This window comes from Balaenoptera physalus (genome assembly GCF_965194825.1).
Source record: "Balaenoptera physalus genome assembly, chromosome: 8".
NCBI lineage: Eukaryota > Metazoa > Chordata > Mammalia > Artiodactyla > Balaenopteridae > Balaenoptera > Balaenoptera physalus.
In genome coordinates, this window is record NC_138887.1 from 8,587,564 (window position 1) to 8,612,841 (window position 25,278).

A 25,278-nucleotide genomic window follows, 5' to 3' on the forward strand; every position below is an offset into this window, starting at 1 on the left:
ATCTACTGAGTTCAAAGAAAAAATTCACTGGAGCAAAGGCATTCCGATAGTTACAGATTAAGTGGTTGAGGAAGTCATCAGGAAGGAAAAGCCCATCTGTTTATTTAGGTTTACAGAACCAGCTGGGTCTCAATAAATAATTAACCCACTGAGTCTTTGGTCTGGCAAATTCGCAACAGTTTGAGGCACTCTGATGTGCCTCTGCATGACATGCTTAAATATCCAGAGGGCAAATGGGCAAAGTCTAGAAATTTCCTTGTTTTGCTGCGTTTACAGGAAAGCGAGGTATTTGTTACACATCCTTAGAAAAATATGTCAGTGTGTCCCATGTAGGCAACCCTTCCCCCATGACACAGAGGTTCTCTCCTGCACCAAACTTCCTGGAAAGCGCTCTTCACGGTGGGGCCGGGTGTGCAAGGGGTATCACTGCAGAGGACCCCAGGACAGGGTCCACCGCTGGACTTAATAACATTTAAGGGAACACCAATGCCAAGAACAGCTCTTGCCAATCCAGATGAGAGAAACTGCCTGCCTGCCTGGGGGAAGGGGTCCCCGGCTCGGGGAGCCAACAGCCAGGGCCTCAATCCCACTCTCTGAGCGTGAGGTCCAGAACGGGCACCCAGCCAACAAGTGGGAAACCCCATCTCCCACACCCCCAAGCCGGTCCAGCTCTTCCTGGCTCATCCTAAGCCCGTTCTTCTCTAGCTCTGAGTAGCTACTCATAACTGAAAGATCTTAAACCAGAGGGCCCAGCTGACGGCGAGCAGACACATCTCGGGGACCAGCCAGCCTGGTCACCTGGATACCCAGCCAGAGCCGGACAAGACCAAGTTCAGCGGCACAGCCCACCACAGAGAGGCTGTCCTCCCTTACCTGGCACGGCTTTGGCAAACTGCAGCAGCCAGATCCCCTTTCCAGGAATGGTGTGCGCTGGCCTCTTCCCCTGGCATCTGTGCTGACCCGGGACCCACCCAGAGGGCTCTACCTACAGGCCCCCCTGCCGCTGGCTTCTGGTTGGGCTCGGCCGGTGGAACATCAGTAGGGGCTGGGAGGGAGGGAGGAGAGCGTGGCTGGGTCCCTCCCAGCATGGTCACTGTGGGCTGGCTGTGTCCCTTGGCTGAAGGTCGTGAATCCTGTCTGGTGGCCCAAACTGTCCCAGGTTCTGAGGGCCCCTTCCACTGTGGTCTGGGATGGGGACCCTCCACTGTGGTGCCCTGGACACTGCAGCAGCCTGGGGTTGTCCTATCCCTGCCCCCCCTTTCAGATGGCCCAAGTGCCATTAGCTCTCTTGACCTCACTGGTCTGGAGCGTGCCCTCTGCCCTCTGCCAGACTCAGTGATAGGTGCCTGAGACTACAGCCACCTCTACCGCAACCCCTCGCCTGATGGCCAACCATGCCCGGGCTCTACAGGGCCACTTCCAAGTTGCCCCCTGGTGGCCCCTGTGACTGTGGGGTCCCCCCCGCCGGGGTGCCTCCCCCTGCCCCTGCTCCACCACACTCCATCGCCAGGCTACCTTCCAGAGACAAGGATGGGATCCTGCCACCCTGGCTTTGGGGCCAGAGGTCAGCCCTGCCCACAGAGAAGGGGGGGCTCTGACCCCTCAATGGTTCTCCCGCCACCCCTTCCCCCTGGGGTCTCTGTGAAGGTCCCCCTCCTGCCACACACCTTGTCCCCTTTCCTCAACACCAGCCCCTCACCCTCCCATGGTTGATTGAGTCTCAAGTGTCCAAGAGGCCCAGCGAAGCCCAGGCTCTTCCCAGAAGCCTGGCTGGGCATTGTGTGCACATGTCAGTGGGGCTGCGGCCTGGACCTGGCACCGGTGAAGGCAGCAGCCTGAGCCCCTGAGGATGGGTGAGCCAGAATCAGGTGGATTCCCACCCTTACGCCCTCACCAGGGGCCCTGCCCAAGCTGCCCAGGAACTGGGGCCAGTGCTCTCCAGACAGCCCACCTGGGGGGTCCCTGCCTGTGGAGGGGGAGCCGAGGGGCTCAGATCTCAGCGGCCTCCTGCCCACCTGGAATCCAGAATCCAGGTATGGAGTGAAGGCAGGGCTGGGCCACAGGCCCCTGCGAATCAAGTGTCTGTCCCAGAAAGGGCTGGCTCAGGGCTCCCACTGGCCGCACACAGGGAGTCAGTGTGTCCAGACAGGCACTGACTTAAGAGTACAGGCTGAAGAATAAAGAAACAGGCAAATCCACAGGGACAGAAAGTAGGTGAGTGGTGGCTCAGGGCTGGGGGCTGGCTAGAAATGGGGAGCGACCGCCAATGGTTATGGGGGTTCCTTGGGCGGCATAAAAATGTACTGACTGTGGTGTTGGTTGCACAACGCTGTGAATATACTGAAAACCACTGAATTGTATACTTTATACGGGTGCGTGAACCATGTGGGACGTGAATTACATCTCAGTAAAGCTGCTGTATAAAAAGGAATAAATAAGCCACGCTTTTCACCCAGCATATCCGTGTGTGCACAGATACACACACACACACACACATTTTCGTTCTTTTGTTTACCCAGAGTAATGGAATAATTCCTCATGATCTCGAATACAACCTGCCCTGATGTGCAGACAGCAACCTGCTTAAGTAGCATCTGTCTTTTCCAGGTTAATTAAACTAGAGGGTGAACAGTAGTTTCCACTGGAGTGGCCACTGCCTTCCGCCCCCATCACAGCCAGCCCACCCATCCCCCTCCCTGCCCCTCCTTCCCACAGTGAGAACACCCAGCTGTGGCTCCGGAGAGAGCCCAGTGGGGCCTAGAGCCTGTCAGACGTAGCACGGTGTGTGCACCTCTGTGCGCCGAGCCCGCTGGGAAGGGAACTGTCATCACTCCTCACTGCAATGGCTAACTGTACGTGCCACGCTTGACTGGGCACAGGGCGCCTGGATGGCTGGCGAGCATCACTTCCGAGTGTGTCTGAAGGAGAGACTAGCTCTGAATAGCTGGACTGCGGGAAGAGGTGGCCCGCTCCAGTGTGGGTGGGCACCACCCAGTCCCCTGGGGCCTGAAGAGAAGAAACGGCAGAGGAGGGGCACTCCGCCCTCAGCCTGAGCGGGGGCGTCCACCTTCCCCCGCCCGCGGACATCGGCGCTCCTGGTTTCTGACCTTGGGACTCGGACTGGACTACATCCACCCCAGCACTCCTGTTCTGTCACGGCAGGTGGCAGATGGCGGGACTTCTCAGCCTCCGTAAGCTCGCAGGCCAATCCCTGGAATAAACCTCCCCTCTGCAGAAGCCAACCAATACACCCCCACACGGGATTGGGGTCCTCACCCCATTCTACTGCGGACCGGGACCCCAAGTGGAGTTGTGGGGTTCCCGAGGAGGACCCCCTAACTCTAGGCCCACCTCCTGCCCACCCGACACAGCTGACCAGGGAGGGCCTCAGCCACTGACCTCCTGCCTATTCCACCGCAGGACACGGACAGGCGTCATCTGTCTTCCTGAAGCAAGCATGTGGGCAGGCAGGCAAAGAGGAGCCTGGGCCCCCCCGCAGGCGTGTCTGAGCCTGTCCTGCTGCGGGGAGAGCGTGGGGTGACGGCGGGGTGCACCCAGACACCTGGCTCAGAGCCACGTGGCTCTGGCCTGGGACCCTGGCTGCACACAGGGTCCCTGGTATGCGGACGCTCCCACCCACTGCAGACCTGCTGGGACCCCCAGTCATTCCAGCCCTGGCCCTGGGCACGTCACATCCAGGTCTGAGCCCCATCTGTAATCCCGCCTCCCGGGCAGGGCTGCTGTGAGGACTGAACAGAGGCAACTCCCTCAGACAGCCAAGGGCTGCTTCTTCATGTGTCAGAATGAGAAGACTCTCCCGCAGCCTCTGCTCTACTGCACACCCGCCTCCCCATTTTCAGATGAGGAAACCAAGGGGAAGCAATTTGTGCAGAGCCAAGAAGTGTGCAAGTTACACAGATGGAGTCTGACCTCTGGACCAGAAAGCTGGAAGGCCTTGGTTCCCAGAGCCGGGGGGAAAAGAGCAGGTGACAAGGGGACAAGGAACAGGTGATGAGGGGGCCCGAGACACACCACACCACGCATGACCTGGGCTGGGCCCAGAAGTGGCCCCGGGCATGCCCGGTGCGCCTGTGCTCTGGCTCCCAGGCAGGTGAGCCGGCTGAACTCTGGGGGTCATCGCCTGACACCGGGGCTCAGGGCCCAGGACAGCTCACAGGTCTGCTACTCCTCCGTCTCTCTCCCTCTTGTTTCAGAAGTCCCCAGCATGCACTGTAAAAACATCAGCTCCTGGCCCCCAACCACAGACCTAAATCTGGAGCAGGCCACTCGAGATTCAGCATCTTCAGGAATTTTCCACGACCCTGATGAGACCTGCTGTCACGTCCAGCCAGCAGAGGCTGAGCCCCTCTGCACCATCACCCTTCTGCCAGAACGCCTTTGCTCACTGCTGGCAAAGCAGCCAAACTCTGACCGTCACACAGGGCTCGTCAGACTGTCCCCCCGCCTGCCTGCCTGCCTGCCTTCCTGCTCCTTGGCCCCAACGGCGCCATCCACAGAGCCACCGGCGTCCAGCCGGAAGCCCCCGCCTGACACCTCTCCCAAGGAGCCCCCCGACCCCCCACTCCGCCCCAAGAAGCAGAGGGGCTCCTCTTGCCTGTGCGGCCCACAGGTAGTCCAGCCGCAGCTTGACATCCACCTGCCGGGCGTGCAGGGCCAGCGTGCACGAGAACAGGAGGATGGCCACGATCGGCTCAAAGCTGCGGCCCGAGACGGCGTCACCCCTTGGGGAAGAAAAGGAAGGAAACCCACGTCAGTGTCCAGAGCGCAAGGCCGGTCCCCAGAGGCCCCTCAGACGCGACACCCCCAGCGGCACCCGGGACTGACCCGGGCGGAGAGCCACATCCCTGGGGAAACCCGAGGACTGACTGGCTGGAACATGGGTCCTAGTAAAGGAAGGGAGAAGCCCTGGCACCGGCGAGCTTCTGTCCAGCAAATCGGAACACAGGGCCCCTTGCGTGGACACAGGCGAAGCCTGGCCACCGGCTCTAGCGGGAACAGCGTACCTACCCCACGGCCTTCGTGTACCCGCCGAGCTCCAGGACGAGGATGTAGGAGGTGGTGAGCACGGCGAGCAGGATCATTTTCGGCAAGGAGGAGACCCGCAGGAACACAGCCAGCGGGAGGGTGCCCACGAGGCCACACAGCAGGGCGTGGGGCGCAGACTCGCAGGGCGGGGCGGGCAGCAGGCGCTCCCGGCGCCCAGACGACAGGACCACCAGGGACCCGTTGGGACTGGAGCTCCAGGCCCAAGGCAGGCAGCCCACCTGGAGGGGGACAGAGGACCCAGGAGCGTGGGAGGGGCCCCACTCAGGACACTCTCATGCCCTGCTCCCAGCCCCCTACGGCCTCCCGCTCCGACCCGCTCCCCGAGTGCCATCAGCCGGGCCTCGGAAACTTCTGCCTTCTCCCGGCCCTTCTAGGCTCCTCGCTGCCTAAGAGGAAGCAGCCTCCCCAGGGCCTGGGCCTGGGGGCGTGAGACCCCTACCATCCCCCCAAACCACTCAGCTGCATCCTGTCCCTCCCCCCACCACCTCCTTCCTGTTTCTCTGCCCAAGCTTCACCCTCTGCGCACTGTGAAGGCCGCGTCTCCATTCCCAGGAGGATCACGTGTCCTGCGCTGGGTGATGTCCCCTTCCCCCCGCCGCTTACCCCCAGGCCCATCTCTGATCCCCTCGTTTCCCTCCCCAGCCCAGGGCCAGGCCCTCCAGGGCGGCCCCCGCAGGGCCCCCCACGTACCTGCACCTGGCGGCTCTCACCACGCCCAGCCCCGTGCTCAGCAGAGACACTCACCACACAGCCTTGGGCCACGGAGTAGATTAAGACCACGATGAAGATGCACAGCACGGTGCGGATCTGGATCGTCAGGCACCCTGGGAAACACTGAACAACAAAACGCTATTTATAAACGGCCTCTTATTACAAAGTCGATCGTGTTCACAGTAAATAAATCACAGTACAGAAGGTCCAGGGCCACCTGTACGCAGCTAGAGTCTCACCGGCTATTCATCCCCCACACACATTTCTTGGCTGTTTTCATATAATTAATCTCCCAGGTGAAAAAGCTGCCAAAACTAAAAAAAAACGAAAACTGAAGTCTTTAAATTAAAAAGGTGCTGTGACCCTGAGTGGCACTGAAAATCACTGAACAGATTACCTTGACATTTTCAGAACAGTGCATCCTTCTATCTCAGAAATGGTAAGACTTTCCGTTTATTTGTGTCTTATATGCTCTAACTAAGTTTTATCATTTTCTTCACACAGGCTTTATAAAATTTTTGTCAGGTTATTAGAAGTTTTATTTTAAGTCTATTTAATAAACACATTTTGCAATATTCAAAAAATGATTTCATGGATAAAAGAAGTTCTTCTTAGACTCACACTTCTGAAGTTAGAAACGAAAACAAAAACAGAGACCAGAGGGAGATTACAGAAAACACCGGCCAGCCAGGGAGCCCGGGACCATCTACACGGTTATCCCCCTATCCTCCCCGCTACGAAGTCGGGATCATTACCGACCCTGCTGTACCGGTGAGGAAACGCGGCCCAGACACCACTCACTCTACAGCCCAGGACACAGAGTGGGCTGCTGCAGCTCACACAGTGGTGGATACGGACCTGGGTCCCAGTTCTAGGCTCCAACACCGTTGTGTTTTCCTTGAAACACGGATCTCCTCTGAGGTCCTCACACAGAAGACCTGTTCTGCGGTGCTGTGAGCCCCGCTGTCTTAGTACCTGCGTCACTCCCCTCCCAGTCTTCTCTCCCACTGAGTCCTGGGCAAGGCCGTGGATGCGCCAGGGGACTCCCGCCTCCAGCCCCAAGAAGCACGGGCTGCTCACGCTTTCACTCAGCAAACCCTGGAGACGCGCCTTCTGGCCGGGTGGGCTTTAGGAGCCCCCAGGGCACCACTGGGAGTGGGGCCTGGCCCCTGGTGCTGCGGGAGAGGTGGAACAGGACAAAAGTCTCTCGGGAGGTGGCGGGCCACTGGCCAAGGCTGGGCAAGCCCTGCCCACGGTGTGTCCCCCTCCGGGCCTGGAGGGTGGGCGTGGATGTACAGCTGGGCTGCTGATGCCTTTGGGCCACCCAAGGAAGGGCAGCCTTGGGCTGAGCCGGCACACAGGGGCAGTTAGAAGACCCAGAGAGAAACTGGTCTCGGGTAGCTGAATGGAGTCACTGGATAAAACCAGCCCTGGGCCCACTCTTCTCCCCTCCCTCTCTCCCTCCCTCTGAATTTTCTGAATATATAGGACAATAAATTCCCTTTATCATTTAAGACCACTTGAGCTGGCTCTTCCGTTACCTGCAAAATAACATTGTTTAAGGCCGCCCCTGGATCACACAATGGTGAAGAGTTGTGACTGCCAGCCTCGGGGTACTGAGACCCTCTTCACTCCATGCTAAATGCCTGATCCTACAAACGTGTTTGATTGAATACACAAGAGTCAAAACACCTCTCTGGAAATTAATAATGACAATCACAAGGACCCACGTGGAGTTGGGGCTTGTTTGCTGGGAGCAACTAGAGGGGTAGGAACACAGGCATGATAAGAGGGGCTGTCTGTTCATTCTAAGACTGATGGCCGCCTTTTGTACAGTTAATTTGGGTCAACTTATCAGTTCTTGAGCAAAAAAACAAATATACAGGCACACACACACACACATATATATATCTCCACAGACCAAAAAAGAGCATGAAAAATAGTTTGTCACAATACAGAAAAAAGGTAGCTGATCTGACATAAACAATGGAAAATTCCCCCAGAACGTGACCCACAATTAGTCAAAGGTGACCCAGGGGGCTCTCTGTTGTTGCCACATCCTCAGAGCACGCTGTCATCGGCTCACGGAGGGACTCTGCAGCAATGGCCAGGCTGAGCGCCCGGGACCCCACGGCCAGAGGGGGATTCACAGCCTGGGCTGAATTTCACAAAGGACCCCAACAGTGTAACAAGGCCGCGAGGCAAGGGGATGCAGAGCAAGACCCTGCCCCGTGCTCTGCAGAGAAGAGGAGCCGAGCAGCGTGCTGTGACCAGGGCACGGCACACGGAAGAAACCGCAGCCGCACCAGATGGCCGGCGAGAGGAGGGGTGACCGCCCGGCACCGTGGAAGTCTGTCCTAATGCGGGCGACACTCTGCCGGAGCCGCGTGGCTGCAGAGTCTAAACGACCTAGGCAAAGGCGACAATTACACAACCGCAGCCTTCTCCACTCGGCCCTGCCTCTGCGCTCTGGGCTTATTCTCCGCCCATGCGTGTTGAGGCCCAGAGAAGCACAGGGCGCGGCCTGGCTCCAGAGACCACGAGCTCCCATGGGGGGCGGGGGCTTCAGAGGCTTCTGACCAGGCATCAAACCTGGCATCAGCCTTTGGCTAAGATCAAGTGTAGTAAGAACTGCGTTTTACACTACGGCGCACAGGTACACACAACAGAAACAAACTTCCGGGAAACCCTGACTACAGTTGATGTAGGATGACATTTTCATTCATTCCTATTCCATTCCTTTTGTTCACACCTCACAAAAACAAAAAAACAAAAAAAAACCCACACATAAAAACAAACAAAAAAACCCCAATTTCACAGCCCCCCAGAGAGTTGCAATTTGAAGTTTAAAAAATATGACTTACCCTATGCTAAATACATGAACTCAATCCCACACAGATGCACTGCAGGAGCCACTGGGGCTGAGGTGGAAAAGGCTGGGTCATGGGGACCAGGACTGGGCGGGAAGCAGGTGGCCACGGCGGGGCACTCAGGGGCTAGCAGAGCCCTCGAGTTTGTCCCCGGAGGGTCACTGCCCTCTGCTGAGGCTCTGTCTCCCTCCCCAAGGAGGGAAAGCCTACAGGTTTTCTAACTTCTCATTCACTGCCCATTCATCGACGAGGTCCAGTGTAAGCAGGAATCTCACCACCATCGGAGACCTCCTCCCTGCCTTCCCCACCCCCTGCAGGCGGCTCGCGGGGTCTAGGGTGGGCCGGGCCGGCGTGGGGTGGGGGTGGGCAGGGCACTGTTCCTCCCCGGAGGCCAGCCCTGCCAGGGCCATAGGGAGGGGAGGAAGCCCAAGGCAGGAACCCCGCCTCCTGAGCGGTACCCTCTGCCTTCGCTCAGGGGACCATGAAGGGGTGACTGGGACGGCGGATAGGAAAGTGAGGCTGAAATAAGGGAAGAATGTGTGCCAGGCCCTGCTCCCAGCACATCATGAATATCAGCTCCAATCCCCATCCCTTTCACGGACGGAGACACTGAGGCCCTCGCGCTGGCAGCCCCTAGCGATGGAGCTGCCACACCGGCTGGATGCCCTGGCTGTGGCCGCGTCTACGTCACAGAGGAAGGCACTCTGCCCAGTTGACTCCCAGGCCTTCTCGGGGTCTCAGCTGCAATGGACCCTCCCACCTGCATCCACAGCCGTGACCGCTCACGTCTCCCCATCTCAGCACGTGCTGGCCTCCGCGGGATGACCCTGCCCCCGCTGCCTGTCCCCGCCCTCCCCAGCCAGAGCCTGCCTGCCGTCTGGCCCCTCCTGTCGCCTGGCGCCCAGTCTTCTGCACAAGCCCCGTGGTGAGCTCAGAGCCCGGCGCAGGGCCTGCAAAGGGGAGTGTGCGAGCGTGGAAGCTGGCCCCAGAACTGGCGCTCGCTGGCCGGGCGACCTGCAGCTGCCTGCTGCCAGGACCATGCACGCTGCACACCGCTGCTTCCTGACCATCGCCCTGAGCGGACCCACTGAAGCAAGGGGTCAAAATCACACATCTAGAAAAAATGCTCAGGCCCATGGGGGAGGGCGAGGAGGGAGGTGTGGATGGAAAGAAAGGGGCTGGGGGAGCCAGGGCCACCTCCTCCAGGAAAACTGTCCACCAGGTACACAGATTCTCAACACTGGGGATGAATGGGACGGGCTAAGAAAGTAGCATCCACTTGCCATGCTTTCACTTGAAATCAGGTGAATAAAGCAATCTTATCTGAAGTGGGAAATTCCAGTTTACCAAACCAGACGCCACTCCATCTACGAAATCAAAGAGCTGGGAATGTGGTTTGAATAAAGAGCACTTTTTCTTAACTCAACAAGTTACCGATGAATAATAAAAAATTTAAATAAATAAAACGAGAGTCGATCTTCTCAAGAAGTAGGTGTTTTCAACAACTGTGCAAAAATAACCCTGGGTCTGTCAGACGTGACAAGTGGCGGTCTAGTGGGGACAGGGGACATTTGAAAATGAAGGTTCAGGATGTGAGAAAGGCGTGAGGGACCAGGACAGAGCCCGCTTCCAGGGGCCATGGGCGACACAGGGCCATGCACTCAGCCTTGGCTCCAAAGCCAATGAAGCATCCTCGAGAGTGTGGTCGCCCCAGGCTAGGACAGGAGCCCACCACAAGCCACAGGACGCTCCATCCGCAGAGAACAGCGTCACACCTTGTGTTCATTTATCCAGTCACTATCAATCACCCACCCTTGTGTCCACGGGGCACCTTCCCAGAACTCCAAACCGCACCTGGCACATCATGACGGGCTTCATGAACTCCCAATATGCGGACAGCTCTTTCCGCCTGCCAAGAAGGCAAGCAGACGAACTGCCTCCACTGCCCCACCTGGCCTGCCAACAGGGCAGGCAGAAGCCGTGCACCTACCTGCCCAGGTGATGTGCAGGTGCAAGACACACACACACTGGTACCTGGACTAGGTAACGAGCAGGCAGAGAACACAAGCACACGTATACCTGGACCCGGGTGATGTGCAGATACAGGACACAGGCCACCAGGAAGCAGATGCAGAACACCAGCAGGAGCAGGACGGCCACGCTCCTAGGACAGAAGACACGTGGTCACTGCAGGCTGGGCCAGGCGAGGTGTGCCCGAGAAATGCCTGGGAACCCACCCTTCCTCCCCTGCCTCACCCAGTTGCTGGCACCCAGGAAGGAGCAGTGGTCTCTGGGAACTTGCCCATGCTGGCTCTCTTCCAGGGGAGGAGCCCTTCCTGTGTCCCCCACAACTTCTAAGCCCCCCAGGGTCTCTCTAGTCCTGGGAGTGCCTGAGCGATGCTTTCCCTATGCAGGAAGGGCTAGGGTTGCACAGACTTGGCTGCTGGGCACCACCTTCTTACTGGGCTTCAACTGGGAAGGGTTTTCTAGAAAAAGCTGTATCCCCACATAGGGCCATGCAGATGGCCACTGTGTGTCCACAGTGTCCTGAGGTGGGGTGGGGGGCGGCTTCCATGTATTTTCTGGAAACTCACAGGAGAATTGCTCCACTCGGGAGGTTTATTAAGAAAGTGGTACGTCTGGAAGAAAAGTGGAGATTTTCTGGGGTCTTTCTTGCTGAAAAACAAAAACTGCCACTCACTTTGACTTATGATGACTAAATGTTATTAAAATCATTATGTTTTTGTTCCTTTCCAAAGCTTACTTTTCCTCATTTTAATGTTTCTGAAAATGACAAGCACCTAGACACCAGGGTGCCCATTTGGTGCCCTGTTTGTTTCCTGCCACAGACGCCGTCATGAAGTCAATGGCGCATGTGGTGTGGACAGAGTCACTGAAAATACACGGTGTCTGAGAATTGAGCACATTTAAAATTAAAAACTGCGAGTGAGCGTTCCACACGTTTGCCATCAGGCGTGCTCGGCTAGTTCCTCCGGTAAATGGAGAACTGGTGTGTGGCTCAGGCCGTCCCCAAAGGCCAAGGCACCGCAGGAGTGTGACCGTGGGAGTCGAACCTGAACTTGAAAAGAAAAGGACTCCTGGTGACCTTCTCCTCTGACTGATGGACCCGGAACAGCACTTACTGTGGGATTATTAGAAGGTAGACAAGGCCGAATAAGGCGGCCAGGATGAGGGCCAGAATGACGGCGCTGGTGAAATACTCGTCCTGAAGCTGGTGATACTAGAAGACACAGAAAAGGACCATCAGCTGCCCAGCTTCCTGGAGACGCCAAGGTCTTCCCAAGGGCGCCAGGGATGCCTAGAACTACAGCGAGAAGGGCCACCCACGTTCACTCCCAGCCACACCCCCCCCACCAGAGACCCCCCCGCACTCACCTTTCGCTCTCGCTCAGCCTGCTTGTACTTCAGGGTGAAGAAGTTCAGGTCCGCCATCTCCAGCTCCATCTGGCGGGCTTCCAGGAGGCGGCCAATGTACCTGTTGACGCGTGTCCCGGGGGTGGTATAGACAGCATTTGTAGAGAAAGATGAGCGGTTTCTGAGTTTTTCCGAGGCTGTTCTCAATGCCCTCCGCTGCCCGTCACAGAAAGAAAGGAAGGGATAGTGTCAAATTCTCCACTTATTAAAGAAAAGAGCTCTTACGCTCCCTCCTCCTGGGTCCTCGCCCACTGCAGAGTCTGGGGGGCCGGGTTTGGGGATCTGAGATGCAATCCTGCCTCAGCCACCTGCTGGCAGCGAGATCCCAGGTGAGTCATCTCATCCTTGGTGTTGGGGTTCCCGTGTCCGTAAGTGGGGTTACATGGCACCTGTGCAGTGGCACCATGTGGAGGGTTAAGGGACCCCGCTCCTGTGCAGTGGACAGTGCCCAGCACAGAGCAATGAAACTGGTTCTTTGAAAATGTCAATAAAATCAACAGATATCTAGCAAGCATGACACAGAAAAAGAGAGAAAGACACCAACAAATTCAGGAAAGAAATATAATTTTACTACAGACCCTGGAGACATCAAGAGGATATAAGGAAATACTATGAACAACAGTTCACATATAAATTTGACAACTTAGATCAATTACCTACTCCTTGAAACATACAAACTACCACAACTCACCCAACAGGAAAGATAACTAGAAAAGCCCTATAATGGCTAAAGAAATTTAATTCATAATTTTAAAATTCATGCAAGGCTAAAGAAATTTAATTCATAATTTTAAAATTCATGCAAAAGTAATCTCCAGGCTGAGATGGTTTCATCATGAATTCTACCAAACATTTAAATAAGAATTAACATCAATTCTATACAATCTCTTCCAGGAAATAGAAGTCAACACTTCCCAAGTCACTTTATAAAGTCAGTATTAGGGGCTTCCCTGGTGGCACAGTGGTTAAGAATCCGCCTGCCAATGCCGGGGGCACAGGTTCAAGCCCTGGTCCAGGAAGATCCCACATGCCCGTGCGCCACAACTACTGAGCCTGCGCTCTAGAGCCCGCGAGCCACAACTACTGAGCCCACATGCCACAACTACTGAAGCCCATGCGCTTAGAGCCCATGCTCCGCAACAAGAGAAGCTGCCGCAATGAGAAGCCCGCGCACCGCAACAAAGAGTAGTCCCAGCTTGCTGCAACTAGAGAAAGCCCACGTGCAGCAATGAAGACCCAACGCAGCCAAAAATAAATACAAATAAAATAAATTTATATAAATAAATAAATAATAAAGTCAGTATTATACTGATACCAAAACCAGACTAAGACAGTATTTAAAAAAGGAAAACCACTTTTGAGGTCACATCCCTCACAAATATTGATGCAAAAATCCTTAGCAAAACATTAGCAAATAGGATTCAGCAATATATAAGTAGAGGCCTACACCATGACCTTTACTAGATATGCAAGGCTGTTTAAATATTTGAACATCCATGCAATCCATCGTATTAACACCATCTTAACCACCACATGGAAAACCTCATGGTCATATCAACTGATACAGAAAAAATCCTTTGACAAAATTCAATATCCGCTCATGATAAAAATGATCAGAAAACTAGGAATGGAGGGGAACTTCCCCAACTTGATGAAGAACATTTACAGAATACCTACAGCTAACATCACACTCAAAGGTAAAAGGTTTTCCCTCTACAATCTGCAGTAAGGCAGAGATTTCTGGCTCACCCTCACCTTGAATACAATACAGTGCCCCCATCCAGTGCCATATGGCAAGAAAAGCAAATAAAAGGAAAATAGATTGGAAAGAAAGAAATGAAACTGTCCCTATTTGCAGACATGATAGTCTACATAGAAAACCCCAGTAGGAGGAAAAAAAAATCTTGGAAGAAATAAGTGAGTTCCACAAGGTCATAGCATAAAAGATAAACATAAAAAATCAATCATATTTCTTTATATTAGCTATGAGCGTGTGAAGACCAAAACAAAAATACTGTACCATTTACAATCACTGAAATGAAATACTAGGTGTAAATCTAACAACACATACAGAACTTGTATGCTGAAAACTACACAATGCCAATGAAAGAAATCAAAGAAGATCTCAATAAATGGACAGACATACCATGCTCATGGATTAGAAGACTCAACATAGTGAAAATGTCAATCCTCCCCGCACTGAAGTACATGGGTTTAACATAATTCCTGTCAAATCCTAGCAGGATTTTCTTTTTTTTTTTGTAGATAGACAAGCTTATTCTAAATATTAAATGGAATAGCAAAGGGATTAGAATAGCTCATTTTTCTTAAAAAGAATGAAGTGAGAGGAATTGCTCTACTGATTCTAAGACTCACTATATAACTATATCAATCAAGACAATATGGTTTTAGCAGAAGGACAGACACATAGATCAGTGGAACAGAACAGAGAGCCAGAAATAGCTTCACACAAGTATGGTCAACTGATTTTTGACAAAAGTGCAAAAGCAATTCAATTGTAGAAGCAAAGCTTTTCAACAAATAGTGCTGGAGCCATTGGAGATCCATTAGCAAAAAAAATGAACTTGACTCAAACCTCACACTTTATAAAAAGAATTAACTCAGAATGGATCATATTACAAAACATGAAAATACAAAATCCAGTTAGAAAGCAGACAATAGACACAAGGGGCATTTCACCAAAGAAGAGAACATACAAAGAGTTCCCTGGAGGCCTAGTGGTTAGGATTCTGGGCTTTCATCAGGGAACTGAGATCCCACAAGCTGGGCAGCCTGGCCAAAAAAACACACGGATAGAATATAAGCACTCGCTTTTCGATCGATATTAAAGCATAGCATTTTATATGAGGGATTAAATCTTGAAATACATAAACACATATTTTTATTTCTTTTAAAAAGTGGATTAAAGGTCATTCCCTTGCAGAGCTAGCCTGTATCTATTTTACAGTATGAAATATCTCTTTAATTTCATAACTAATACTTTGTATTTTAGTTTTTCTTACTCCCCTCAAATTTGGGGGGACATGAAAAGTAGCTTTGTGAGGACCATTTGGAAATTCACTGTCACAATTCTCCCCTGTGCTTTGTTGTATCTTTGCACATGTGTAAAGATTTGTAGATGAAATGCTGTACAGATAGTTTGGCTGAAAACATAAAACCTCACTGGCCAGCAGAGGGGAATAATAAATCAGTGATATTAAAATCTTCTTACAATGTCACAAAGATAAAAGTCAGAATAAAGACTCCTTCCATTGAGAGAACGCTCCCAGATCAGTATGCAGCTAGAAATTTTAATAGGGAACATGCATCTTTTGGTAATAAAAGTTGTTAAGAACAAAATAGCACACACAAAAAAAGAAAAAGAAAATAAGCACTTGAAAAGATGTTTGACATCATTAGCCGTCAGGGAAATACAAAATAAAATCACAAGGAGATATCATCGCACACTTATTAGAACAATAATATATATATATTTTTTAAATTGGTGACAGGACCAAGTGCTGGCAAGGATGCAGAGAAACCGGATCACGCATATGTTGCTGATGGGAATGTGAAATGGTACAGTCACTCTGGAAAAGTTTACCAGTTTCTTTAAAAAACAAAACAAAAAGCAAAACCAAATATGACCCATCAATGGCACACCTCGGCATTGATCCAAAAAAAATGAAAATCTATGTCCACGTAAAAAATCTGTACCTGAATGTTTATAGTAGTTTTATTTGTAATAGTCAAAATTGGACACAACCAAAATGTCCTTCAACAGGTGAGTGGTTAAACAAAGGTGGTCCATTCCAACCCGGCATACCAGCCAGCCATTGAAAGGAAGGAGCTATTGATCCCAGCAACAACCTGGAAGGACCCAAGCATAGAGCTGAGCATAAAAAAGGCCAAGTTCAAAGGGTCACACACTGTGTGATTCCGTGTATACAACATTCTCAAGTGACAGTTATAGGGATGGAGAACAGATTAGTGGGATCCAGGGTTAAGGATGGCTGTGAGGAGGGAGAAGGTGTGACCACGAGCGGGGCGAGACCTTGGTGGTGATGGAAATGTTCTGTATCACAGTGTGAAGATGGTTACACGAATCCACCACGCGATGAAATGGCACAGAACTACACACACACACACACACACACACACACACACGGTGCTCCGAAGCCCATTTCCTAGCTTGGGTATCATAATGTAGTTACATACAATGCAACTGGGCGAGGAGGACCAGAATCTCCTTGTACAGGCTGCTTGATTCCACAGCTTATACGTTTGCGATGGGTAGTATGTCAATTCTACCTCCAGAAAGCCGTAAAAATATTAAGTAAATAAACAAAACCCAAGTCACTCACAGTCTCCGCTTGGAAATAAATCATTGACCTTTTGCAGTACATCCCTCCAAACTTTTCCCTAAGCAGATACCAGCCTGTGAACGTGTATTTTCCAATCAGAGGGTCACATTTCCAATCCAGCAGGTACTCCTGTCTCCCCGGGGCCTGAAACCAAGAGCAGGAAGGGCTGCAAGCAGGAGCGAGAAGGAACGGTGAGGTCCACCTCGAGTTAATGTGCAAGTCTCCTGTGCTCCTGTGAATTCTTTCTCCCTCTGGGACCTGACACGTTTGTGAACATTAGGAAAAAAAACCCAGCTGATGTTGTGTCTGCGAGCCTGAGAGCCAGCTCTCCTGTTGTGAGGGGCCAGGAGGCTGTTAGCCGGAGGCGCACGCAGGCAGGTAATGTCACAGTCACCGGGTTTCAGGGTTTTGTGCTTACTTTGTGTGGGCAGGACTGGCTTCTGGGGGTCGAGGTCGTCCTCAGCCCTCAGGGCAGCCGGACATTGGGACCCAGAGATATGCTCCCTCACCAGGTCCTACAGGGCACCTGCATGCAGAGACAACCTGCGCTCAGTTCCCTCCCTGGAAGACTTTTCTGATTATTAAACTGCGGCTCCATCAATGGGACAGAAGGGCCACCTCTGGGCAGTGGAATTACACATTTTTCCCTCTTGTCATGCTTTCCTCTTCTTTCCCACAACAATCGTAAATTACCTTAAAAAACAAATCAAAATCAAGTTAAGGGAAAACGTTGCTTGTTTTAACGTGGAAATTGGGTCTCTGAGCCTCTTTCTTGACCCACCAAAGGGAAGCATAGTGGTTTAAGCGCAGGGACTCAGGAACCAGGGGCTGTGCAACCTTGAGTGAACCGCTTAACCTCTCTGTGCTCCAGTTCCCTGGTCTGTAAAATGGGAGCAACAGTGGCCACCTCATTAGCTCTCACGAGGAGCCAGAATGTTCATACTCCAAGGAAGGACTCCTGGCCCAGAGCAAGTCCTCAAGCTGGCCCTCACTGTCCTTAGTGGTGGCCACAGGGGGCTCCCCCACTACTGCCACGGAGTCAGAGTCAGCGGGAAAGGCTGCAGGGAGCAGACTCTCGAGCCTCCAGAGCCCCAGCGCAGCACGGAGGCCCCGGCGAAGCAGACGCTCCAGGAACTGCAGGCGCCTCATGGGAAATGGGGCGGGGCTGCCGAGGGGCCTCCTGGGAGAATCTCAGCAGACGTCAGCTCCACCCGGCCGGAGAGGTGAACGCCGCTCTCACTGCTGGTAGGGCTGAGCGTGGGGACGTGGAGAAGCGGGGCTGGGAGCCCGGCAGGTCAGGCAGTGGGCGCGGAAGCTGCACTTTTTGCCTCTCTTCCCCTGACACTCTTCTGTCTCAGGCGCATCTCGCACCCCTGAGGTCGGGGTGTTCCAGACCCCTCTCCTTTCTGGGCACCATTCCTCTGAGCTGGAGTCCTTCACAGCCACGGGTCTCCAGGGTGGTCTCCGGACACTGGGAACTAGTTGGGTGTGCGCTCTGCTGCCGCAGGCCCTCCAGGGTCCCTGATTCGGATCTGAGATTGAGACGCACTGCTTTACTACTTTCCTGTTTTTAATAAACCAGGTAGGTCTCATCTACGAAAGCCGACTTAAGAGTTGAATTATACCTGCCACTAAGAAAGCCACTGGACCCACCGATGCCAGGGTCTCAGGTGCAAGTGCGTGGCAGAGACTGCTGGCAGTCTCCCTGACATTCATACCCCCTTGGTCACAGAACCCGAGTTCTATAAAAGCATTGGTCTCAACCAATGCACTGCCTTTCTCCCCTTCTCCTGTCAGCTTGGTGCAGCTGTGTGGCTGAGTTCTGGCCAATGAGCTATACGCAGAAGTGTTGCTAGGGAGCATCCTCAAGAGGAGAGAGATATGCCTTTTGCCAGCTCTGCCTTCTTTCTGCTGGCTGGAATGCAGATGCAATGACTGGAGCCCCAGCATTTATCTTGGGCCATGAGGTGGCAGAGCAGGCAAGCCAGAATAATGAAAGAGAAAGGGTCTGGTCAAGATGCTTGTGAAGCCACCACATTAGCCTTGAACTGCCTGCTCTCTGGATTTACTTTATCCATGAGAAAAGTAACCTCTATTTTGTTCAAGCCACCATGATTGGGGTTTTCTTCATATGCCATGAAACCCACTCCTGATTAGCACTACCCCCAAGAACACACATCTCTGAAGCGGCATTCCTGGATGCTATGACCAGTCTGCTCCTCCAATCCCAATCTGCCCTCTACCTGCCATGGGGTGTGGTAGTTAAAAGAAGATGGGGTGGTGAACTGGGGGACAGGGAAGATGGGGCATTCCCACAGCATGGAGCTGAAACCCTGGCCTGGGGTAGACTGGGCAGGCATGCACTTCCTGGGGCTGAGCTTGGGCACCCAACTTCCTGAAGCAGATGAGCAGCTGGGATCAGTAAAAGTGTCCCCAAGCCTGCAAAGCACAGAGCTGTGTCTCAGGTCTCCTTTCACACCTGACACCCCAGGAAGGCCATGGTCTGAAAAACGGTCTCTGCCCAGCATCAGCCCCTCTGGGGAGCAGGCAGCAGGCGGCTGCTCTGCCCCAGGTCTTACCCAGTCCCCTCACATATCCTGCTCCCCACAGGGCCCAATGAGCGGCCCTACCATCCACCCTCACCCACTGAAGGGACAGGGACACCCCAGGGGCTTGATGCTATCACTTCACAGATGACTTTCTAGAAATGATCATCAGCCTAAGAACTGGCGCCTTTTCTCCACCCTTTTCCACAAAGAATTCCTTGTTTGAACCCCTCCGGGAGCAGGGGCAGGGGCCAGGTTCACGCCTCCCAAGGGACGTCCTCATCAGGGGGTATCCACCGCCTCCTTGAAGCAGCTGCGAAGTTCTCTCCTTCCTCTTCTCTGCAAGAGTCCGTATATGAGGGGGCACTATAGCTCTTTCAATGACCAGGGGAACCCACCGTCAGAGCCGTACGGGCTGGGAGTTTCCTCCTGGGAAGCACTTTAGTAAGACTTGAGTTCCTAACAGACAAAGGAGTATTCACATTTCCACTTTTGCCTGGGTCTTTTTGCTCTTTTGAGTTTTACCAGGAATTTGTCCATTTCATCTAAACTGTGAAGCGGGCTGTAAGGTTGCCACCTTACCTTCAACCATGAACGTGTTAGGAGCTACACGATGCCGCCCCCTTGCTCCCCCGGGGACAATGGTAATGGTATGTTGGCTGCATTGTCATGGCTGACAGCTCGGGGTTTAATCCACTTCAAGGACATGGGCTGTCGGGGAGCGAGGAGGAGCAGAACCTCTTACTGGAACCCACTGGGGTTTTGCCAGACAAGGGTCAGCATAAGGGCTGAGCCAAAACTGGCCAGGAGGGGAGGGAGCAGCTCAAGGCACAGAGCTCTCTAGGGGGGCCACAAGGGATGGCTCAGTCACGTGATCTCAGATGAGAAATCCTACGAGGCCCTGGAAACCGTCCTGAGGCATGAAGTCTTTCCTGAGGCCTAAGCAACGAGAACACCATGCCCAGATCCAGCCCAGCAAGAGTCTCTGCTCTGTCCAGCAGCTTTCCGGATGCCAGTGCAGGCTGTTCCCAGGTGGGCAGACCTGGCCTGGGTCTCGACCACGGTAAGTGACCTTCAGCTCAGAAGGGTAAGTGGCCAATGGCGACTGTGCTCTGGTCTGGTTTGTCTGGGGCTGATGGACATAGACCCACCTCAGGTCAGCCTGTCACTTCAGGGGTCACAGTCTCGTCTTGCGACAACTAAAAGCCAGTGACAAGGGGGCTTCCCTGGTGGCACAGTCGCCTGCCAATGCAGGGGACACGGGTTCGAGCCCTGGTCCGGGAAGATCCCACATGCCGCGGAGCAACTAAGCCTGCAAACCACAACTACTGAAGCCTGCGCGCCTAGAGCCCGTGCTCCACAACAAGAGAAGCCACCGCAATGAGAAGCTCGTGCACCGCAACAAAGACCCAATGCAGCCAAAAATAAATAATAAATAAATTAATTAAAAAAAAAAGCCAGTGACAAAAGAGTGTCACACACATCACTGTGGTGACAGAGAGGGGAGCCAACCGCTGCCCCTTGCAGTGGTTATGCCTGGGGCATCCTGATTCAGTGGGGACAGAAAGCAAGTAAGAAGCTACTAGACGTCAAAGAAACCTTGGAGGAGCCTGTAATACCATTTACCCTGTAAGAGTCAGAGAAGAAAAGCCACCAGAAGGATCATCTCAATAGATATTGAACACTATTTGCTAAAATTCAATATCAACCTCTCATTCTAGAAAGTGCGAACACTCACTCACGGGGCTACTTTCTTGAGATCATTAGGCACCTATTACTAGTTCTTACCAAAAGCATCACAATTAATAAGAAAACTCTATTTGTTTTAACTAATTAAAGCCAGAATGAAAAAAAAGAATGCCATTCATCACTATCATTTAATAAAGGATGTAAAAAAAAGAAACAAAAATTATCACTATTTAAAAGTGATACCACTGTATATCAAGAAAACCCAAGGGAAGTAAAAAAGTTATTACAGTTTCAATAAGCATGGACCAAACATAAGCTAGAATTTTATCTTCATCAAATTCAAGCAGAAATGGTGGAAACTATATTTTAAAAATATTCCTAGCCATCTTTAAAACAAAAAGCTGGGAAACGGGGTAGGAAAGGCCCTCTGCAGACCTGAAACAGATCAGGAAGGGAGACACAGCATGAAGCAATGAACAATGCTTAAACTATGCTGAGGTCCTGCTGGGGAAGCTGTCCCAAGAGTGAGTGCGGAAAACATGGAGAGAACAATTTGGCAACAGCGATCACAAATTAAAATACATGCCCCATTTAACACAGCCATTTCACTACAAAGAAGTTACCCCAGGCTATCCTTGTAAAGTTCACTAAGATGTATAAAAAAAATTTTTTTTATTTAAGGATGTTCTCAGCACCAATGGCCAAGAGAAGAAATCTGGAAGTCACGTTCCCACGCATCAGCAAGGCACGGGGAAACAAGTCTGTCTGCAGAAAACAAGTCTGTCCAGGATCTCCAAGGTCTGTCACTGAGTGAAAAGACAGGGCGTTGGGACAGTTAAATAGGTCAAGTCTTATTGGCATTAACCTTCTAGCGCACAGCCAGGTTTTTCTGGGGGGGGAAAAAAAACACAAAATGGTAAACAGTTCGGGGGATTGGACTTTCTGTATCATGGGTACATGTTACTTTTATGTTTTAAAATAAATATGCTTAGGTAATTTTAAATCTGAAGAGAAGGACGGAAGCAGCATTTTTTAAAAGGGGAGAGAGAATTGGGAGGCTCCTGGCGTACATTCTAGAAGAGGCAAATCTACTGGCAGTATTAGGGGACTCCATAGAGAGCGTCTCCCCACGCTGGCCGGGGAGGGGCAGGCTCGTCTCCCACCTGCTGCTACAGGTAACACTGGTGCTACAATCTCTAACCAGCTACACACCCACTCTCGCAGATACTCAACTCAGAGAAATCCATTTTACAAAATGATCAGAGACGTAAGTGCACTTTCGTGAGCAAAAAATGCTGTGAATCATTTACTTTGCTTAAAAAAAACCCCCAAAAAACAATAAAAGCAGAAATGACCTAAATATCAATGGAAGTTGAGTGGAAGGTGAGTAAGTAAACGGTCTCTCCCTAGGCTGGAAATCTACACAATGATTAGAGAATCCTATTTTTGAGGAATAGTCAATAATATAAAGAAACCCTTATGATACACTGGCAAGTGAAAAAAAGTAACAAGCAGCAAACTGATATATCATCCCATCAATTTATAAATATACACACATCTAAGAAGCTAGAAGGACGAAAATGTTAATGATAGGTTGGTTGTGGGTGATTGGACTATAGATGAATGCTTTTCATTTTCTTCTTCGTGCATTTTTGTATTTTTCTGTATTTTACACAATAAATTACTTTTATAATCAGAAAGGAATATTGAAGGAAGAAACAGAACAAGCGTAAGCATGTAGGGGTTGGATTTACTGGAGAGCAGTACCTTGGACGTGAAGTACCCTAAAGCTGTGCTGGAGCCCTGACACCAAACCCCAAAGGCCAGGTCCCTGCCCGGAGGTGCGTGCACGGTATCGCCACCTAGCGGCCGATTCACCCTGGGCGCCCAAACCGCTGACCCAGGAGAGGCCAGGAACACGGGAACCCCAGGTGCGCTGTGGTCTGAGGCTGACCACGTACATCTGAGTCACCCCCCAGAACCTGGGACACAATGTCTCACAAACTCGGCACAAAGGCACAGGCGACAGTGGAACCCACTGCCCTGACCCCGCCGGCTTCCCCAGCTCCATCTCCAAGGCCACCTCGATCAGGCTCAAGGTGCGGATAAAGTAAACGGAAGACAGGAACAGGAACGATGAGGCAGACCTCATCCTAAAGCAGATGCAGGATGTGAGACCCGCCGGGGAGAACGGCTGCAGGGCAGGGGCTGTGCTGCTCGGGGGTCACCGGACGGGGCACTCATGCCATCCTCCCCAAATGTCCCCACTGGTGGCTGGCCCCGCCCGTGCACAGCCTCTCCACCCCATCGTTCCAGGACCACCACCATGGACCCCCCCTCAGGCCACCTGCCCTGTCTTCACCCTCTGATGCCCTCCCACGGTGCCAGCCCTCTACCCGCCCCATCCTCGTTTTCACTAATCGCGGGGGGCACGTGGCCATGAAAGGGCACAGAGCAGAGCAGCAGAGGCCCGGGCTCCCAGCTCAGCTCCCAGCCTGCGGCACCTGCCCACGGGGGCTGTGCTGTCTCCCCAGCAGGGGAGCTGCCTGGGCCCACAGAGGCTGCCCAGGGGGTAACAAGGCCGGAATCGGGCGCCCTGCGGATGAGGGGTCAGAGTCTGGAGGAGGCGGCGTGACGGAGAGAGAAGCGGGCTGGGTGCAGGAGGGCACCTGAGAGCAGAGCGCAGGCCTGGGCTGCGGTCTCCTCCGTCGGAGCCAGCCAGGCAGCGGTGGAGGTGTCCCAAGCACCAGAGATGTTGGGTGTGTCGGAGAGGGGGGCCTGGGGACCCTGAGCACACAGGGGAGACCCGTGGGAGACTGTGGGGACAGGGGGCCAAGGACGAAACCCAGGACACCACCACTCATGCTCGCAAGGGAGGCGGGACGGCTGCAAAGCTGGGGAGGTGAGAGGCTCGGGGGACGAGGAACCCAGGAACCCAACCGTGACTCCTGACGCTGGTAGGAAAGGAGGGAGGGGAGGGGCCCTGCACACAGCACATCTGCCTCCCCCCACCCCTGGGATGGGAGGGACGGAGCTGCACGGCCCCTGTCCAGGGCGCTGAGCCCAGGCGTGCGATTCCTCCCCAACCTAAGGAGCCATGGCTGGGGCGGGGGTGCTGCTGGCGCTCTGTGGTCCGAGTGGGGACACCGAGGAGCCTACCAGCCCCAGCGAAGGAGAGGCTGATGTTAGCTGTGCGGGTTCATCAGACACAGTCTGAATCCAGGGGTAACAGGCTCCTGTCACAGGTCAGCAGGCTCTGCCCAGGAAAAGCCTTATTAACTCCACCACCCGGGGCAATCAAGCAGGAATGACGCGCTCCCTCCCCTCTCTGCACCCCAACTCCCCTGAGGAGTCCTGGGGACACCAGCCCTTGCCTCGGGCTCCAGGATGACAGCTCTGCACTGCCCGGGCTTCAACTAAAATCTGATTTTTCATTCATTGTGGATTCTTTTGGATTACATTTCATTTTTTAAAATATTGCACTACTACTTATCCTGATACTGAGGGGTTTTTTGCTTTTTTGTTTTATAAATTCATTTATTTTATTTATTTATTTTTGGCTGTGTTGGGTCTTCGCTGCGGTGCGCGGGCTTCTCATTGCGGTGGCTTCTCTTGCTGCGGAGCACGGCCTCTAGGGCGCATGGGCTTCAGTAGTTGTGGCTCGCGGGCTCTAGAGCGCAGGCTCAGTAGTTGTGGTGCACGGCCTTAGGTGCTCCGCGGCATGTGGGATCTTCCCGGACCAGGGCTCGAACCCGTGTCCCCTGCATTGGCAGGCGGATTCTTAACCACTGCGCCACCAGGGAACCACATCCTGATACTGAGTTTTGGACACATATTTAAATTGTGCACCTCATAACCCTCCCCCAGTCCCATCCCTGGCAGGGGTCAAGTTGAATCAAGGGGGTTGGGGCCGGGGGTACTGCGGGAAGAAGACAGCGATTAAATCAGGGTTTCTACCCTGGCAATCTGGCTAACAAGAAAGCCTGAGAGTTCTCCTGTTACAAATTCTGGGTAAATCTATTAACTCATACGTACTTTGAAATGTACAGCTGAGCTGGCAAGAAAGTTAGGAAAATGACCAGAGGCCAGAAACCTCAGGACAGTAGGAATGCAGGCCAGGGAATGGTGCCATCAAGCTTTCATGGGGCTCACAGAAAACCAGGGGCCCAAGCAAGATGGGCAGTGAAGTCAAAGTCCTCTGGCTGAACCCCAAACCCTGAGAGGCTCCATCAGCAAATACCAACCAGGAGAGACCATGCAGTGGGGCCGGTCTAAGACAGCTGGCCTGTCTTAGACCTAGCTGAGTACCACCTGGGACATCTAAAAACCACAAGTCAGGCATTTAGCCTCCTGCAAGGCCGGTAGAGGAAAGGCCAATCTTCTTGAGGGAATTCACCAGCAACAGAGCTCTTAGGCATCTCCAGATAAAGTTCTCCCAAATAGGAGCTCATAATCAAAATCACAAAAAATCCCTCTAGAATAAGGCACCACGAGTGAGAGTCAGCAGGATTTTGCTTCTTCCTGAAAAGCCACTAAAACTGTGGTGAGGGAATTCCTTTTAAAGGCATAAAACCCACACGGAAGAGAAAATGAGAC

General features: G+C 52.7%; 1 protein-coding gene across 3 annotated transcripts in view; it reads right to left on the reverse strand.

Annotated features, from left to right (window-relative positions):
• Positions 1-25,278, reverse strand: part of ADCY1 (adenylate cyclase 1) — a gene marked incomplete at its 5' end in the record, with an annotated part of 434,017 nt that overhangs the window by 330,299 nt on the left and 78,440 nt on the right. For all 3 annotated transcript variants that reach the window (XR_014266353.1, XM_082471511.1, XM_082471512.1), the window contains 6 exons: positions 4,616-4,742; positions 5,029-5,285; positions 5,812-5,901; positions 10,728-10,812; positions 11,792-11,889; positions 12,045-12,239. Coding sequence is in view for 2 of the 3 variants with exons in the window: in XM_082471511.1 (XP_082327637.1) it covers positions 4,616-4,742; positions 5,029-5,285; positions 5,812-5,901; positions 10,728-10,812; positions 11,792-11,889; positions 12,045-12,239 (852 nt within the window). The remainder of the gene's footprint in view (positions 1-4,615; positions 4,743-5,028; positions 5,286-5,811; positions 5,902-10,727; positions 10,813-11,791; positions 11,890-12,044; positions 12,240-25,278) is intronic.